This window comes from Pteropus alecto, unplaced genomic scaffold (assembly GCF_000325575.1).
Source record: "Pteropus alecto unplaced genomic scaffold, ASM32557v1 scaffold13, whole genome shotgun sequence".
Lineage (NCBI taxonomy): Eukaryota > Metazoa > Chordata > Mammalia > Chiroptera > Pteropodidae > Pteropus > Pteropus alecto.
This window is the reverse complement of record NW_006434373.1, coordinates 3,953,047-3,971,152: the sequence shown is the minus strand read 5'-3', so window position 1 is coordinate 3,971,152 and position 18,106 is coordinate 3,953,047. Positions and strand designations below refer to the sequence as shown.

The 18,106-nt window shown below is 34.8% G+C and overlaps 1 protein-coding gene across 5 annotated transcripts in view; it reads left to right on the top strand.

The window, feature by feature from the left end:
* Nucleotides 1-18,106, top strand: part of MYO16 (myosin XVI) — a 516,601-nt gene that overhangs the window by 159,540 nt on the left and 338,955 nt on the right. For 4 of the 5 annotated variants that reach the window (XM_006909366.3, XM_015587388.2, XM_025045002.1 and 1 more), the window contains 2 exons: nucleotides 5,616-5,686; nucleotides 12,844-12,987. In XM_006909366.3, the coding sequence (XP_006909428.1) occupies nucleotides 5,616-5,686; nucleotides 12,844-12,987 (215 nt within the window). The remainder of the gene's footprint in view (nucleotides 1-5,615; nucleotides 5,687-12,843; nucleotides 12,988-18,106) is intronic. The other variant, XM_025045004.1, reaches the window with a different exon arrangement.

Genomic DNA, 18,106 nt, shown 5'->3' with positions numbered 1-18,106 from the left:
TATTCTTTTCTACGAGAAAACAAATGGCTCAAATTGTTCCCGTCCCTTTTCTCTCTAGGCTGATGTCTGGTCAGATGAAAGAAGGGCTGGGGCTTATTCATCATAATGAGTGTGGCAAGAAGGAAGTTCGGGAGTTCTTGGGTGTAGTGTCCTTATTATTCCTGGACATTCTTGGACGATGTTCCTCCTCTACCCCGCAGCTGCATCCTGTAGTATCCTGGAGCTTACCCTACATCCCCTGACAGTCTGTTGTTAAAATTTCAGGAATTAGTGAGTTGGTTGTGAAATAGTTAAGCAAAGACTATATTAAAAACGAAAGTATATAAACTTACAACTAAGTAGATTTTATTAAAACAAAAGTAATAAATACTCAAAACTCATTGCTTCCTAATTAGTTTACTACATTTTTCTCTCATTTATGCTATTGAAGTTATTTATGTCTCTGGTGTCTGTGTGGTGGAAATGCCACATAATGGTGAGCTATGTCACATCTTTTCCTGACTAGGTTCAATGACATCACATTGGTAGCTTGAGATTAACCATGGTGAGAAAATTACAACACCGAAATTGAATACTGCTATAAATCAAAGCTTGATTTATTGTCCTATTGATTGTTTAGACTTGATGAAATGACGGAATAAATATTAATGAAGCCAGGTATATTTAAAAATGTGTCAGTAGCCAGTATGGTGTGAACAGGCCCCAAAATGTCATGAAATATGATTACATTATTCAAAAACTATTATCTGATTCAGCAAAGATGTCACTCAGGTCATTGATAAATAAGTAATGTTCTGTTATACTTCATTGTTTCACTTTAGTCTTATTCAGGAGTCAGCATTTTTTTTTCTGTAAAGGACCAGGTAGTAAATATTTTAAACATTAAGAGCCATAAAAAGTCTATGTTGCACATTCTTCTTGGATTTTGTTTTGTTTTGTTTCTTCCTTATACACCCTTTAAAAATGTAGAAGTCGATTTTAGTTCAAAGGCTGTACAAAAACAGGGCAGGGATGGAGTTGGCTTGCTGCCCATGGTTAGCTGACCACTTGCCTTTAGTCATAATGTCAATGAAAATATCAACCAGTATATCAAGGTCATATTTATTAGTTGTAACCATAGATTGTCTGTGGATACAAAGTTCAGTGAAAATTATCAAAAGCATTCTGTGAGCATTAATTGGCTATAAGAAATTCATGAGTATTGTGTATTTGTAAATTATGGGCTACATAGCCTTTATATCAGTAAAAAGTGTTATAAATTCATAAACGCATATCTATTTATCCATTTATCCATCACTCCATCCATTCATCTATTCATCCATCCATCCATCCATCCATCCATCCATCCATCCATCCATCCATCCATCCATCCATCACTCCATCCATTCATCTATTCATTCATCCATCCATCCATCCATCCATCCATCCATCCATCCATCCATCCATCCATCCATCCATCCATCCAACATCCAGACATCCAGACATCTTGATCGTCTCCGTTTATCATTCCCAGCACACCTCTGTGGCCTACCATGCTTCTGTGGAGATTACCTATCCATGTTCTGCATCTTGTAAACTGGTTTTCCTGGAATTGGTGGCTTGGCCTCACCTTGGCTATCAGTGCTGCCTTAGACCCCTCTGCAGTGTGGCTCTGATTCTCAGTAAGTCTCAGGCTGATTAGTTCATTCATAATCTCAGCAACAAAGCCATTCACCCTCACTGCAGCCACCCTTCCCAATCCCTGGATTGAGCCTGAACCTCCATTCAGAATTTAAACAGAAAGTATGAGCAAGATACTCCCTCTAGCCTTTGTGGTGCCTTCTCTTATTGTTTTAGTCAGCTCAAGCTGCTGTAACAAATATACTGTAGACTGGAATTGCTAAACCAACAATTTATTTCTCACAGTTCTGGAGTTGGGAATTCCAAGATCAAGGCTCCAGTAGATTTGTCCTCTGGTGATGTCCAGCTGCCCAGTTTATAGATGATGTCCTCTTGTTCTGTCCTCTTGTGACCCAGAGAGGGAACTCTAGACTCTTCATCTCCTTTTAAGGTCACTAATCTCATCTTGGGGGCTCTATCGTCAAGACCTCCCTTATTTCCACCTAATCACCTCCCTAAGTGTCCTCCTAATACCATTACATTGGGGATTTGGGTTCAACGTATGAATTTTGGTGGGACACAAACATTCAGCCCATAGTGCTTATCTGATGAATCATTCCCCTCTTTTGCTTAAAACCCTGTGGTGGTCCTGGTTGGCCACAAAATGACTTCCAAATCCTGCAGCATGATGTACGATATCCTCCACAATGCAGTCCAAGCAATTCACAATTTCCCATTGCTAACGGACGGTTCACTTCACTGTGCTCATTATTCTTCCATTGCCTTGTACACTGTCCTCTTCACTCCCTTCCCTGCTTGATAAATTGCACACTCATCCTTCAAGTGAATATTGCTAAATTTGCAATGCTTATATCCTATACTTAAATTCAACATTCAATAATCAGAGGGTTTTGAGAAAATTCAGAATAAATCTTAAGATATGGATTTTATGATACATTATTATGGGGTTTTATGACATAGTAATTATACTAATAGAAATCATTTAGTGACCCTTAAAGTGCTAGGAGGCAGGATAAGCATGTTCCATATGTTGCCTCATTTAATTCATACAGTACCCCTATGACATGAGTCCAATGACTGTCCATTATTTTACTGACAGTAAACTGAGGTATGGAGAAGTTTAGGTAGCTTTCCCAGTGGGTCTAGGCCTCACACTTAAATTTGTCTAACCACAAGACTGGCGTATCACTGTTCATACTATTGTAATTCACTACACATGTTCATGGTGAATTGTACATAAAAATACTACTACATTTAACTAATGTTTTAATGAATACAATATAATCTGCCTCCCACTATATTTGTAGTGAGATCTGACTTGTACAAATACTTTGCTATAAAGACTGTAAAGTACCATGTTCATATTAGTTATGTCAAGATGTATAATTTCACTTGATAAAAATATATATGTTAACGTGAAAGTGCTATTTATCTGAAGAAACCATTGGTAAACATATTTAATGCACTCTATGTTGTCTTGAATGGACTTTTTAAAATTAAAGATAAAGTATGTGAGGGAACAAGAAGTGCATTCATTTATTATATGTATGTATAGAGGGAAGTGGAGAAAGGGAGCAAGAAAGAATATCTACATACCTTGCAACAGGGTGGTTCTCAGGAATACGGTGAAGAAAAGAACAGAAAGCATCTTGTGTGTGTTATGAGCCATTGAGTTGGCTCTGAAATGAGCGATGTCTACACTGTCCTGTCCTCAACAGCCCTGCCCAGCTCTTGCAGACTCATGCCTATGGCTTCTTTTATGGGGTCAATCCATCTAGTATTTGGTCTTTCTCTTTTCTTGCCGCCTTCTATTTTCTCAACATTATTGACTTTTCCAAAGAATCCTGGCATCTCATGATGTGCCTGAAGTAGGACAACTTTAGTTTGTCATTTTTGCCTCCATCGATGTTTTTGCTTTAATTTGCTCTAGGACCCACTTGTTTGTCTTTGTGATGGTCTGGAGTGTCCATAGAGCTCTCCTCCAACACTATATTACACATGAATCTTTTTTTTTTCCTGTCAGACTTCTTTCCTATCCAGCTTTCACATCCGCACATAGTAATTGAGAATATGAGGGTATAGGTGATCTCGGTCTTGGTCTATAATGACACATCTGCTTTTGGTGATCTTTTTTTGGTGATTCTTCCATTGCTGCCCTTCCACATCTCAGCCTTCTCTTGATCTCTTGACTGCAGTCTCCATTTGAATTGATGATTGAAGCAAGTTAAAGAAAACCTTTAACAATTTTAATGTCTTCTGTGTCTATGTTAAAGTTTTATGTTGCTCCCATAGTCATGATTTTTGTCTCCTTGATGTTCAGATGCAGTCCTGCTTTATTCTTTCTTTCACTTTCATGAGAAGTTGTTCCAAATCATTGCTACTTTTCACCAGTAAGATAATATCATCAACGCATCTTAAGTTACTGATATTTCTTCCAAGGGCTTACTTTTCAAGGACCTTTCCTTCCTGAATTTTTCTCCTAATGGCAGAGAAAGGAGACACGCAAGTCAGCAAGTGGATGGCACCATGTGATTTCAGATTACAGCTGATTCGGTAATTTTTGTAACAAACTACCAACATTAGGAGAACTTAGTTTCTGAAAAGAATTAAATTCTTAAGTGAAGGAAGACTATCACCGAAGGAAAGTCACTCGGGCAGATGTGAGCATTCTTCTCTTTAGGAACTGCTTTCTGGGGAACTGTAGTGAACAGGTACAAGATCAAAGCGTCTAGGTCAAGTGTTGCCATTGGTCAGATGGTACACAGATATGTCTGACTTCCCGGGGAAGGGAGATTTGAATAAAATGCGCTCTAGTTTTAAGATAGGCAGTAAGGCGGACACAGTGGTCTGCGTGTGGACTGTCTCTGCTGTCACCATATTACCTTCATGTTTCCTCGAGGGGGCTGATCTGCCTCCCTCTTCACATCCACTGAACACATTATTGAAGAGATGGCCTTCACGGAGAGGAAACTGCAGAAATGACTACGTCTGCCAAGATCCAGGACATCTTCTGTGATATGCAGTTAGAACTGGGGAAGATGGTAACAGTCTAGATATTGGGGCACATACAAGGTTCGAGGTACTATAGAAAAGAAGGTACGTTCAGGTAACATTCCAAGTGACAGAGAAAAATTAAAGGAAAGGCTATGCTTAGGCAGGCATGAGTTTGAAATGAAAGAGTACCTGTTGCTTCAGTTTTATTTTTGTGGCAAATGCATTTATGGATTTTTATTAAAATTATGATATTGCTATTAAGAGAAACCATTACAGCACTTTGGGTAATTGTTGAGCCTCTTTAAGGCTGGTCTTGTAGCCCACTAAGAGGCAGAAAATGTAATACTGCCAATCTCCCAAAATGTCTGTGTCGTTCCATGTACCTACCAATTCACCTTTGCTGTTCAAATGTAAGCATAGGTCACTTTCCAGCTGTGCATTTATTCTGAAAATTGGCATATGTTTTTATCTATTTGACATTAGTAATTTAGGTATAAAAGGTTTTTTTCCCATAATGCTTTGTGAGACTGGTGTAAGCACAGCCAAGGGGGGAATTTCATGAATGGAAGTTTAATGTGCAAAGTGTAAATTTCATTGTTTTAAGCCAATGGGCCCTAATGTGTTTAAAAACTAAAAATTAAGGGAATTAATACCTACCTGAGCCTAGGCAATTATTTCTTTTTATTTATTTATTTTGTTCTATATAAGATATGTAAACTAGGTACTTTGAAATAGTAAACTGTACAAATTTGTTCCCCTTTTTGCATAATTTACATGGCTGTAATAGGTAATCATGTTGACAAACCAAGGAATAAGTTTCAGTGTGAAAAGAAATTCTGTCGGTCGTAAATACATGAAATGAGGTCAAATAGTGATTAATGTGTCGTCTTTGGCTTTCATGGCTGTTTGCATTTTAGATATTAATGAAATGCTACAACATTCAATTCAGAGTGTGGAAGAAAGATGTGCTGTAATTCCCTTCTCCTCTTTCATTTTTTCAGCACTTCTACTCCTGAAAGAGGGGGCAGACCCCCACACTCCCGTTTCCTCAGGAGGGTCCTTGCTCCATCTGGTAAGAACTGTGAAGACCAATGCAAATGTGGGTAACACTAAGGAAAAGGAGAATCAGTTATGGGCTCAAAATTCAGTAGCAAAATGTACGTCTGACCAATGATCAGAAAAATGATGTGTTTCAAATCAAGAAGTCTGGATAATAAATTTATTTTTCTTAATTACTTGCATTATAGTTTGTAAATAATCTTTCGCAAATGGAGTTAGAATCTCTGCCTTAAAGAAGATGCTTTTGAAAATGAATAGTATTCAACAAATAAGCAAGGCAATGTTGTGTCAATTATAGAGTATGAGACAATCATCCTCTCTTTTACATGTATAAGTTGTCTTTTATCGCTCCAATGAACTTTATATATACTCTGCTTGTGGTCCAGCTCATATAAATGTAAATAAAACTTACCTAGATTCTTTTGGAAACAAAATGAGAAGATTAAAGTGATAAGGTAGATGGAAACATATTATTAACTTTCGATCCAATGCAAATATATTGCGTTTTTATACTATTAGACGTAGGTTGTGAGACTAAGATGAAGGAGAATATGGAACTGAAATACATATAGGAAAATCTGATGTCGGCTGAAGGAACATAGGCTCAGCGCTGAGTCTCCTTTTCCTGGGGTTACTGAGTAAATATAAACAAATGAAAAATTGCAGGTTGCCAGAGAGACAAAATTACAGGGCTTCAAAATGACTTAGATACTGAAAAAAGTAATTTAGTCATCTAAAATGACAAGTGTGAGTAGGTTGCTCTGCGGTTTGCCCTACCTTTCAGGCATCCCACATTAGGAAGCCTGATGCTTTATCAGCACCGAAGCTCTAATTATATATTCTTAGATTAACGTCTTTGAGAAAAAGGCAGCATTTGTTTGTGTGAGTCATCCAGAATAAGCTGTGGAAATTGTTGTAATTTCTGAGTTTCAATTATTTAACTCAGTTATTATTCCTTGAATATCTGACTCAGTGTCAATTTCTGTAGGAGATTTTTCTTACAAATGCCACAAGAACTTTTATGTTGGGGATGAACAATATCCACCTTATTACTGATTGATATTTGTTAAACATAAGGTTTTTAAGAAAGGGTTAATATTTTTTGGCAAAAAAAATGTTTAGTTTTATTTTTGTAATAAATTTTCAACAAATACATCTGAATGTGTCTGTTTACGTACCCTACATTAAATAATTCAGGTATCAAACCTAAGGCAGGTGTCAGGTACTATTATAGATGGAAAGGAAATAATAACAAGTAACAATATGAGCACTCCAGGAATTTCATCTCATCAGGACAATATAGATGGAAACTCAGATTTAACTCTTTAAGAAAAGTATGATATTTATGGAGTTGGAAACAGGATCACATAAGCTTTTCTAAACTGCCATCCAGGGTTTTATGTCATGGCCTTTAATAAATGAGCTATTGAGAAGGAGCTCCTACTGGGAATAAAACCCACTTGAATGGAGTGTGAAATACAAATTCTTTTAATTTGGTCCTTTGACAGCAGCAGACCATAGTGAAGCTTAAGTGAAATACATTAGAAATAGGAATTTTTTTTTCCTGGTGAATTCTAGTTTTAACACAAATACAGTGGTTTAAGCAGTGGAATTCCATGCAGCTATTAAAAATATGGAGCAACATGGGTTAAAAAAACAAATGGACACGGAACAGTTTCTGCATAGTGAAGGAAATCATCAGCAAAGTGAGGAGACAACCTACTGAATGGGAGAAGTTATTTGCAAATGATATGTCCACTAAGGAGTTAATAGCAAAAATATATAAGGGATTCGTACAATTCAACATCAAAAAATTCAATTAAAAAATATGCAGAAGACCTGAATAAACATTTCTCCAAAGAGGACATACAGGTAACCAATAGAAATATGAAAAGATATTCAACATCACTAATCTTTAGGAAATGCATATCAAAATCACAATGAGATACCAACTCACATCTGTCAGGATGGTTATCATCAAAAAGCCAACAAATAACAAGTGTTGATGAAGACACGGAAAAAAGGAAGCTGTGGTGCACTGTTGGTTAGACTATAAATTGATGCAACCACTATAGAAAACAGTATGGAGATTTCTCATAATTTTAAAATTAGAATTTTAATTAGTAACTACTAGTTAATATGGAACTGCCACATGACTCAGCAATTCCACTTCTTGGTGTTTATTTGAAGAAAGTGAAAACACTAATTTGAAAGAGATATGTGCACCCCTATGTTCATTGCAGCATTATTTACAATAGCCAAGATATGGAAGCAACCTAGGTGTTCATCAATAGATGAATGGATAAAAAAGATTTGGTATATATGTACAACGGAATATTACTCAGTTAAAAAAGAAAGAATGAAATTTCATCCTTTGCGACGTGGATGGACCAAGAGTATATTTATTATGCTAAGTAAAATAAGTCAGAGAAAGACAAATACCATATGATTGCTCTCATGTGGAACCTAAAAACAACAAAATGAATAAACAAAACAAAACAGAAACAGACTCATAGATACATAGGAAAAACTGATATTTGCTAAAAGAGAGGGGTGGGTGATGTGTGAAAAAGAGGTACAAACTTCCAGTTATAAAGTAAATAAGCCATTGGGATTTAGTGTACAGTATAAAGAGTATGATAATATAGTAATTTTTCACCCTGATGAATGGTTACTAGACTTACTGCGGTGATCACACTATAAGATATATAAATCTTGAATCACTATGTAGTACAACTAAAATTAATCTTGTATGCCAATTATACTTTAATAAAACATTTTAAAAAATAATTGAGCTATGATAGATATGCAGATACATCCAAGACATATTGGTAAACATCAAAAGCACGTTAGAGAATAGTATATATAGTACACAATCAGATGGATGAGGGAGCAAGGGATGAAGATACGTACATACGTACATACATACATACATTTTCATCAGCAGAGAAAATCTTGAAGACTAGATAAGAAATTTTAACAGTGACTCAGGTTGGGGGAAGGAGACAAGGTCTTTCATTTTTACTCTTTCCTTTTATATAATGCTTGAACTTTAAAAATAATAACCATGTGTGTTCCATATCATAAAAGAAGTTAAAAGAAAAATAGGACTGTTTTTATTAGGAACTTACATTCTAAATGTTTTAATCGCTTTCCAACTCTTATGAGAAATCTGATGCTCTTAACAAGGATGATCTTGGACTTTACATTTCTCTAAAGTCTCAGGAACTGTAAGAAGCAGATATAATAAGCAACTTACTGTAGTAGAGGAAGTTTAACAGCTTAATATCTTTAAAGTTGAGTATATATTGTATTTTGAAAAGAGGTAGAATACTAGGACTCTAGAGAAAAATGTCTAAGTAAATGTCTTTTTATAAAGATGGTCTAAATGTTAACAAGAATAGTATGTGAAAGTTGTCCGCACTTTGCCCTGACCACCCACGCCAGAGCATCCGAGCATCGACCTGTAGCTCCACCCTCCTTCTTTGCCTTTCCATAAGAAAAGGACAAAAACTGCAAGGGTAAATTCTGGTGAGAAGATTAATCATAGCAGAGAGAGATATGCCCTATACGAGGCTGTTCCTGGGAAATTCCTTGGCGGATGTGTAGTGGAGAGGGGCGTGAACAGAGAACAGTGCAGCAAGAAGCAGAGAGACAAAGGCACAGAGTGGAAGCAAAGAGATAATGTCAATGAGAGAAAGAATAATGTGTGGACTTCAGGGAACCTGGAAGGTAGATTGATTAAGAGGCTTGGCATCTCAGGGTTGGCTTTCTGGGCAGGTGGTCCATGCAGTCACATAGGGCTTTGTGCATAGAAGGGTCCATGCTTGGTTGTATGCTCTGCTGTCACCATTTTGAAATTCTTAATTTTTGAATAGGGGATCCCATACTTTCATTCTGTACTGAGTCCCACAAATTATGTAGCTAGTCCTTATCGGCACTTTGAGAGGTAGAGGACAGTGACAGGAACATCTGGAAGACTTGGCTCCATGCTGCAAGTGCAGATAACTGGTGGTGTCAAAGTCCTGTTGAGGGTGACAAAGTGGTGGTTAAGCCATGTTCCTGGTGCTATAAAGTGCCACCAAAACTGAGCTACAATTTGGTTGAAGTCATGAACAACCTGAATTGGGAGGAACATTTGCTAGCTTGAAGAAAATTCTTTTTAGGGAGAAATAGGTTTCCCGTCTAACAATAATATTGTAAGATTATTGTAAAAGGGATGTTCAATCATCATAATGTTTTCAGACAAGTGTTATTAGAAGGTATTTATTGCTGTCAAATTATTATTCATAATCCTCTGAAATGTGAATCTAAAAATGACATTACTTGAGACGGCCTGATATCACTTTCAGCACTGTGTCTAATTAACTCTTTTTTTTTTTTTTTGGTAAAAGACACTGAAAAGCCAAACCGTGGGTATCTTTGAATTGTAAATGAGGATTCCTGAGGTACAGGTTGAGGATATCTTGACAGGCATAGAAGAAGGAGGTCATATCCTTGTTGATAGCAGTGAGCTATCAAAAAAATGAGAGCAGAATGGAAATTACTTCCATGTGAATTTCCTAAAAGAAATTGGATCCAGACCCCAAATTCTGAAATGATTTATTGAGTTTTCATACTCTGGTTCTCAACTTTATCAGTCATTGTACTCAAACCTGCAGCTCCTATGAATGATGTCACAGTTCACATCATCAGGGCTGATATAAGTTACCCTTTGTTATAGTTACATGCAATGTGGAGCGTTAGATAAGCAAAGATCTTAGTTCAAAACTGAAACTAATCCCTTAAACTTCATGTTTGACATTGCCCCAGCTGTTTTTGAGCATCCCAGTACTGATGCCTGCTCATATCTTTCTCCATATGGAACTTGCACCATAATTTTTCATTGTACTTATTGTACATTATTGAGACTATCAGGTAATGGAGAAAGATCAGAATATTCTTCAATGACTACATTTTATGACTGTGAACCACAAGTCATATATCTTATTCTTTTGGTGAAGTATCAGCTAAATCTTTTCCCTAATTTTCTAAATTGGACTGTCTTCTAATTACTAACTTTAAAGATAATTAAATAATAATAAAAACATGAATATATCTACATACTTCCCATTTCCGTGCTATTAAACTGTTCAGTGTCAGTTTGTTTGACGTTTTCCCACAGCTCACCGATGCTCTGTTCACTTATTTAAAGTCGTTTCTCTGTTTCATTTTGCATAATTGTATTACTGTCTTCCAATTCAATAATCCTGTCTTTTGTAATATGTTGTCTGTTTTAATCCCAGCCAGTAGTATACTTTTCATTCCAGCCATCGTATTTCTCATCTTTAGGAGTTAAATATGAGACTTTTTAATATCTTTTATATTTCTAATTACTATATTCAATAATTTCTCTAGCTTTTCAAACATATGAAATATAACTATGATAGCAGTTTTAACACTCAGATTTGCTAATTCTAACAGGCATATCATTCTGTGTTTACATTGATCACTTTTTCTCCTCATTGTGGGTCTTGTTTTCCTGCTTTCTTGTATATCTGGAAATTTTTTCTTGGATGCTAGACATAGTAAAATTTGCATTGTTGGGTACTGAATATTTTTGTATTTCTGTAAATAATCTTGAGCTCTGTTTTAGGTCAGTTAGTTGGATATCGTTTGATCCTTTCTGAATTTGGATTTAATATTATTTTAGGTGAGAACAGAGCAATGTTTTGTTTAGGACCAATATTTTTCTACCATGGAGGCAAAAGACATTGTATATTACCCAACGCCCCATGAATTATGAAGCTTCTAGCCTAGTTGGTGGAAATAGGCACTATTTCTGGCAGTTTATAAGCTCTAAGTCCTCTTTTTTTTCAGGAGGTTCTTTCTTTGGCCTTGGGTGGTTTCCTAGAATGTATTTATTGATGATGACTCAGCTGAGCACTTGACGGGAGTGTCTGCAGACCTTTGAAGTTCCTTTTGTGTGAAGTTCTGCACTGTCTGCTCTCGTGCATTCTAGCCAACTTGATTTTTCTGGACATTCAGTTCAGTCTCCTCCTGTGTGGCCCTGGTTAATTGGGGTTCTCCCCTCCTTGTTGTAGCTTGGGAAGTCCTTCAAGGTAGTGGCCTGGAGCAATAGCAACAATAGGGGTGCTTTTTTTGTTCCCAGCTCTCAGAGGCCATAACTGTGTGTGTTTACTAGTTGATTCAGGTGAGAAGGTAAGTATAGTCTCTGTTACTCAAAAGTGGAAGTCCTTCAATGAATTGTTTTTAATTTTACTATCTAGTGAAAGGATGGATACATTGATAAGACAGTACTTCTGGTGGTAGAATTGATTTGTAACTTCTTTTTTGGTAGGGAAATCTATGCATCCAAATACTATAAAAAGCATATATTTACAACCTAAATATTTTATGGATAGGTATTTAACCCATTAGTAGGTCTTTTTTATTTTAATGTTTTACTAATTTTACTAATATGTATTTGACATTGATATAGCATATGATACAAATGTGAAAAAGACTTATACAAGAGCTGAATAACTTTCACCGCCCAGTGCAAAATGAATATGTGGGATTCTACGAAAGTTATTAAAAATTCAAGATAATGACAGCAGAGCATTAAACCAAGTGCATCTAAGCACAGCTGTATAGACCATATACCCATGAAGCCAGCCCTGGATTATATGTATAATATTAAGATGAGTTCTAACTATAAATAGTAAGTAAAAATTAAGAACAAAATAAGTTTCTGGAGGTTTTGATTTAGTATATTATAGAATATTTATCAAATACAATGTTATGCAATGACAAACTATACATGTTTTAAAGCAAAAGGACCATATGATCAAATCTGTATTTTAGAAAGATAATTCTGATAAATGATCCAAGATTTTCTGATAATACTATTTATAAATGAGGAGAAACCAAGTGGCAAAATATTTTTTCCTTAATATCTGCCCCTTTTTCTTAATTTTCTTTCCACTGTCCATGGACTCAGTTTCCCCTTAGGTCTTACATGTGCCCTTTCCTTCTTGATTTGTTGAGAAACATGAATATATTCTTTCCCAGGTTAGCTCCACCTCTAAGCTTCTAAAATTGGCATTGAAGTTTACTATCCATGGAAATTTAGAATAAACCTTGTCGTAGTTTGTTATAATATTATATTTCCTTTCCCTCTTTTTTCAGTGTGCTCGGTATGATAATGCCTTCATTGCAGAGATCTTGATTGACAGAGGAGTCAATGTCAACCACCAGGATGAAGATTTTTGGACACCAATGCACATTGCCTGTGCATGTGATAACCCTGATGTTGTCCTGCTCCTCGTATTAGTAAGTAAAGCAGTTTAGTTTATTACCATTTGAAGACTTAATGGCATATAAAAGGCTACATAATTATCTAATAATATTTCACAACATGTAATACTTCAGTTGAGAAAAAAATGTGTGTATATATCATCACTTATTTTCCTGGAATTATAAGATAATTAGAGATGAGGGTTGTGGGCCACATAGTTTATAAACCAAATCGTATAGCTATAGGCCAGGCTCTTCTTCTCTTGCTTTTTTCTTGGATGTTATATGTCTTGATTCTTAACATGTCAGTCCTAACTATAATGGTTTGATAATTGCTGTTGTTTTTAAATTAATTTTCCTAATTTTTAGCCAACTAATAAGGAGATAATGGCTTGCATTGAATTTTTTCTCATTTACATCTAGTAAAGAAGTGTCTGCAACATTTATTTATATGAAAATGAAAATTTTAAGTATAAGTATAATATTGGAGTTATTTATAGCTTAGACCATGATATTGCTCCTCAGACATGTATTCATTCTTTTGTTAAAAAACAGTGCCAGCACTTTATAGACACTCAATGTATACTTGTTGAATACATAGATAAACAAATGAGTGGCAGAATGGCACTTTTTACAAGTCAGGCTGAATTTAATATTACCATCATTAACTCATGCATAATAAAAAGTGTCTTATGGCCCCATTCATCTTTTTACATATTCTAGAATTCTTCATCCTACTCATTCTATACTTATACTTAGAAGTGCTTGCTTTAGCATACAAATTGTCTCAGTGTCCGATAATGTTGCTTTTCTTTACTAGACAGAATTGAGAAATATAAACTGATTTTATTTAATGTATAAACATAGAGTTAAATCTATAATTGTCATACAATATTTTCATGGTCCTGTAATGCTGTTTCTCACATCATAGAATAATCTGACCTCATATAGAAAGTTATACATCTCCTAGTTAGTGCTATATAGTGAACTTCATATACTGATCACTGTCTTCATCCATTTAACTATTATTTGTTGATCACCAACTATTTTTAATGTATTTTGTCCTTCAAGTAAATTATAGTTTATTCATTCATTCAGCAAATATTTATTGAGTGACTACTATATTCCAAGTGTTACATAGTGAATAAAAAAGACATTTAACATTGTAGAGTAATGAAAAAAACAAACAAAAGCAAACAATATAATTGTACCACCAAGCAATTTTATTAATGAATTAAGCAAGTCTGAGTAGCCTTATTGCCACTGTCTTATAGCCAGTCCACCATCCATCCATAGAAATAATTTACTTTTAAAAAATGATGAAATACACCGTCATAAAAATTATAATTAATATAAAAATATGTTCTTGCTAACCTCAAAATTGAGATTTATTTTCCTTAAATACAATTGTGCATTTAGTGCTTCATGTCCAATATACTTTTCATTTTCCAAAGTTTATTGATGAGTAAGAGAGACTGTGCACATTCACTCATTCAATAAATATTTGAATACCTTCTGTTCTTTACTAATGGAGTCATCAGGGAACAAAAGAAGCAAAAATCCCTGTCTCTTGGAGCTTCCATTCCACTGGGGAGAAACAGAAACATATGTAAACGAATGAAATATATAGCATGTCAACCAAAGGGAATTGTTGGAGGAGACAAGAAGAAGGATTAGAGAGCATTAAGAGATTACCTGATGGAGAAGGTGATGTTTGAGCCGTGAGCGTGGTGGAAATGTGGGTGCAACATGTGCCAGGCAGAGAACGGCAAGTACAAAGCTGTGTTGGAATCATCTTGTGCTTGAGCAACAGCAAGGAGACCAGTGCAACTCAGGTAGAATAGATGAAGTCAGGGAAGAGCATGAAGTCAGAGAGACAGTGGAGATAATCAAGCTTGTCGCAGAGATGTTAGCATCTACTTTTAACCCAGGTGATTAAGGGAGCCTTTGGAGGGTTTTGAGTGGAGAAGTGACATGATCTGATTTACCCTTAAAAAGATCATTCTGGCTACTCTGTTGAAAATAGACAAAGGGAAGGGAAATATGGAGAAACACTTATAGTAAACTATTGCCATTGTCCAGGCTAGACATAGTGGAGGTGGCGACAAGCGGCCAACATCTGTATATTTTGAAGATCAAGTTTTCATTATTTGGTGTGGGACTGGAATAGGAGTCAAGAATGACTTCCACTTTTTCGATCTGAGAACTGTAGGGTTGGAATTTGGGTTTGCTGAAATGGAGAAGAATGTTAGAATAAGGGGCATGGAGTTGGGCTTAAAAATGAATGAAAAATATATTTGAATTACATTTTTTCAAGTTCTTTAGGAAATCATTATCTCTAAAAAGTTTCATTGTCTTTTCAAGATAACTATTTATTGTGAGTTTTTGTTAAGTACAGATATGCGTGTGCGTTACCATTACATACCAAACAGCATTTGAACATTACTATTTTAATTGAATTCTAAATACTTTATGTTTTCGAGTAGGCATATTGTGAATGTTGTCAGTACTTTTGCCAAATGATCTACAAAACTAACAGATACTAATAATGAACTTTTATGCAGCCTTCTCTATGCATTGGGTATTTTTTACATACTTTATAATTATTAATTCAGGTAGTCATCAAAAATCTGATTATATATGTGCTAGCCTTTTCTGCTTAGTATAGGCAAGGTGACTGATGCACAGAGAGGCTAATCTACAAGCCTAAAGCCAGATAGTAGTGACATAGACAAGATTTGATCCCATGGAGGCCAGCTTCAGAACCTGAACCCCTGACCTCTCTTATCTGCTGCAACATTCTTTACGATAGAATTCATACAGAGCTAAAAGTCCCCAAGGTGGATGAATAAGATCATGATTTTATTTTAATATTATACACTTCCCTTTAAAATACAACCTTCTGACCTGATTATTTAGAATTTGCGAGGGGAGTTAAGAAATATTATATCTACAGACGAATCTCATTATTTGTGGTAGTTATGTTCTATAAAATCACCAGAAACACTGAATTAGCGAATCCCAAATCATTGTTCCTAGGGGAAATAAAGTATTACGTTTCTGGAAGCCTCTAGGGTCACAATGTATTCTTCAATAGAGGTGTACAAACCTTGTTTTATGTGTGTTTCTGTTTAATGACACCTTATTTAACTTGTTGACTCATAAACATCAAACTAATGACTGGTAGCACTATAAAACATGCTTGAACATAGCTAATCCATCATGCGCATTTTCTAGTAAGGCTCATCACAGCCTTCTTACACTTAGCACTTTAACGCTATGCTTGGGAACTATCTTAAACAGTGACATCAACAACAAAAAGAGAAAAAATTTGATGCTAAATAGATTGCAATATGAATATTTGTTTATATTGTGAGAGCTGAAACAAAAAGTCAGAGTGTCGCCTTGTTGGACCTCAGCTGCAGACCCACACAGGGGTAACTAAAACTTTTCACTACTTTGTGCAGGTGCATGAACGTCCACAAAAATACCAGGAGTACTGATTTTGGTATAATATAAATTTTAGCAAGTAAGCACATTTGCAAATGTAGAATATGTGAATATATCAGAGGATTGACTGTATTAATTACTAAGCAAAACAATTGAAACTTTTTAGAATTTTAACTATGAAATAGAAATCTCTAATCCCAGTACGTTTTAGGAATTGGGATGAGTCAAAAATGATGGAGTCCTACAATACGTTTTTAAAATTTAGACAAAAAAGGCTCATTATCGTTTTTACAGTTCCATCATATAGTTGAATAAGGTTTTGCAGTTTCCTAGAAATTTTACAGATATCTCACTGGGAATGGAAAGTGTTTCTATGACATAAGCAATGCACTTAACATATAATCCTTACTTTTATAAAAAGAAATCTAATATCAGAGAGATTATCTAGTAGAGTAGAATCCCAAATTTAAGTGTTTTGGCTCTTAGTAAAATAATATTTTAATGCATAACATTTTTATGTTTAATATAATTATATATCATATAATTATGTATGATATAATTTACATTATAATTATACAAAGTTTATTAACTGAGAATTTTTTTCATTTATCTTATTGATTATTTTAGCATCTCACATACATACATTTTTAATTTTACATTCTACATTACCCAATTTTAAAAATGTTTTCTAATTTATGCCATATTCAATCGTTAATGTTCTATAATTCAGATTATTTTCTAGTTTAAAAAAATAATTGCACAGTAATTTTCATTTTTCAGATTTTAAGAAGCTTTTCTGTTATTCAAGAGTAAAATCATAAAGACTGAAAAGTGATTAACTCAAAGTATGTCAGGTTGTATTCTCTTGAAAACCTTGCCATATTTATTTTAATATGTTCACATACATAGATACCCATATATATTTCTAGCATTTTGTATCAATGCATTTATGACTTGAATAAATGCTTGTAAAATATCTTCGGAATCTGCTCTATCACTAGCCTGTTGGGAGAGGAACAATAAGCTCGTTTTTTTCCTGTTTTGCATCGTGTGATTTCATAGGGAATGGTCTTGGAATAACCTAGCTCAGTTCTCACTTCTTTTCTGATATTACTTTGGATTAAAAATTTTCATTTATCTATATCATGCTAGATCTGAATTTTTGCATTTAATTTTGCAATGTAGCCACAGTTGCTAAATTACTCTGTCCAGTTAGCAGATCTAAAGCTGTGGTGAATCTGCATATTTAAACAGTTCATTACATTTGAACCTAAGAAACAAATAACTTTTATTTTAGAGTTAATTATTTTGAAGGAAAAATAATTTAATTGAGTAAAACACTGGATGATACTTATATTGGGAAAAATGATTACCTGTGTTCTTGATTACCTCAGACTTTTTTTTCTCTCCTATTGAAAATATTGGGAGTATATGATTTGATACTCACATGTCCTTGGAACCATTTAATAAATTTTACTGTTATATATAATTTCAAGAAATGAGTAATGACAACTGAAAGAAAAAATGTCACTTTAATCAGTTTTATTTTTTAAAGGATCAGACAATAGTTAATTGCTGAATTATTACTATTACATATTACGTGGAGACCTTTTTAAATATTTTCACTCCTTGAAATCAAGTGTAGGAGGAAATATTAACAAGTGGATAGTCATTTATTAAGTGAGGCTCAGTAATTTCTTATCAC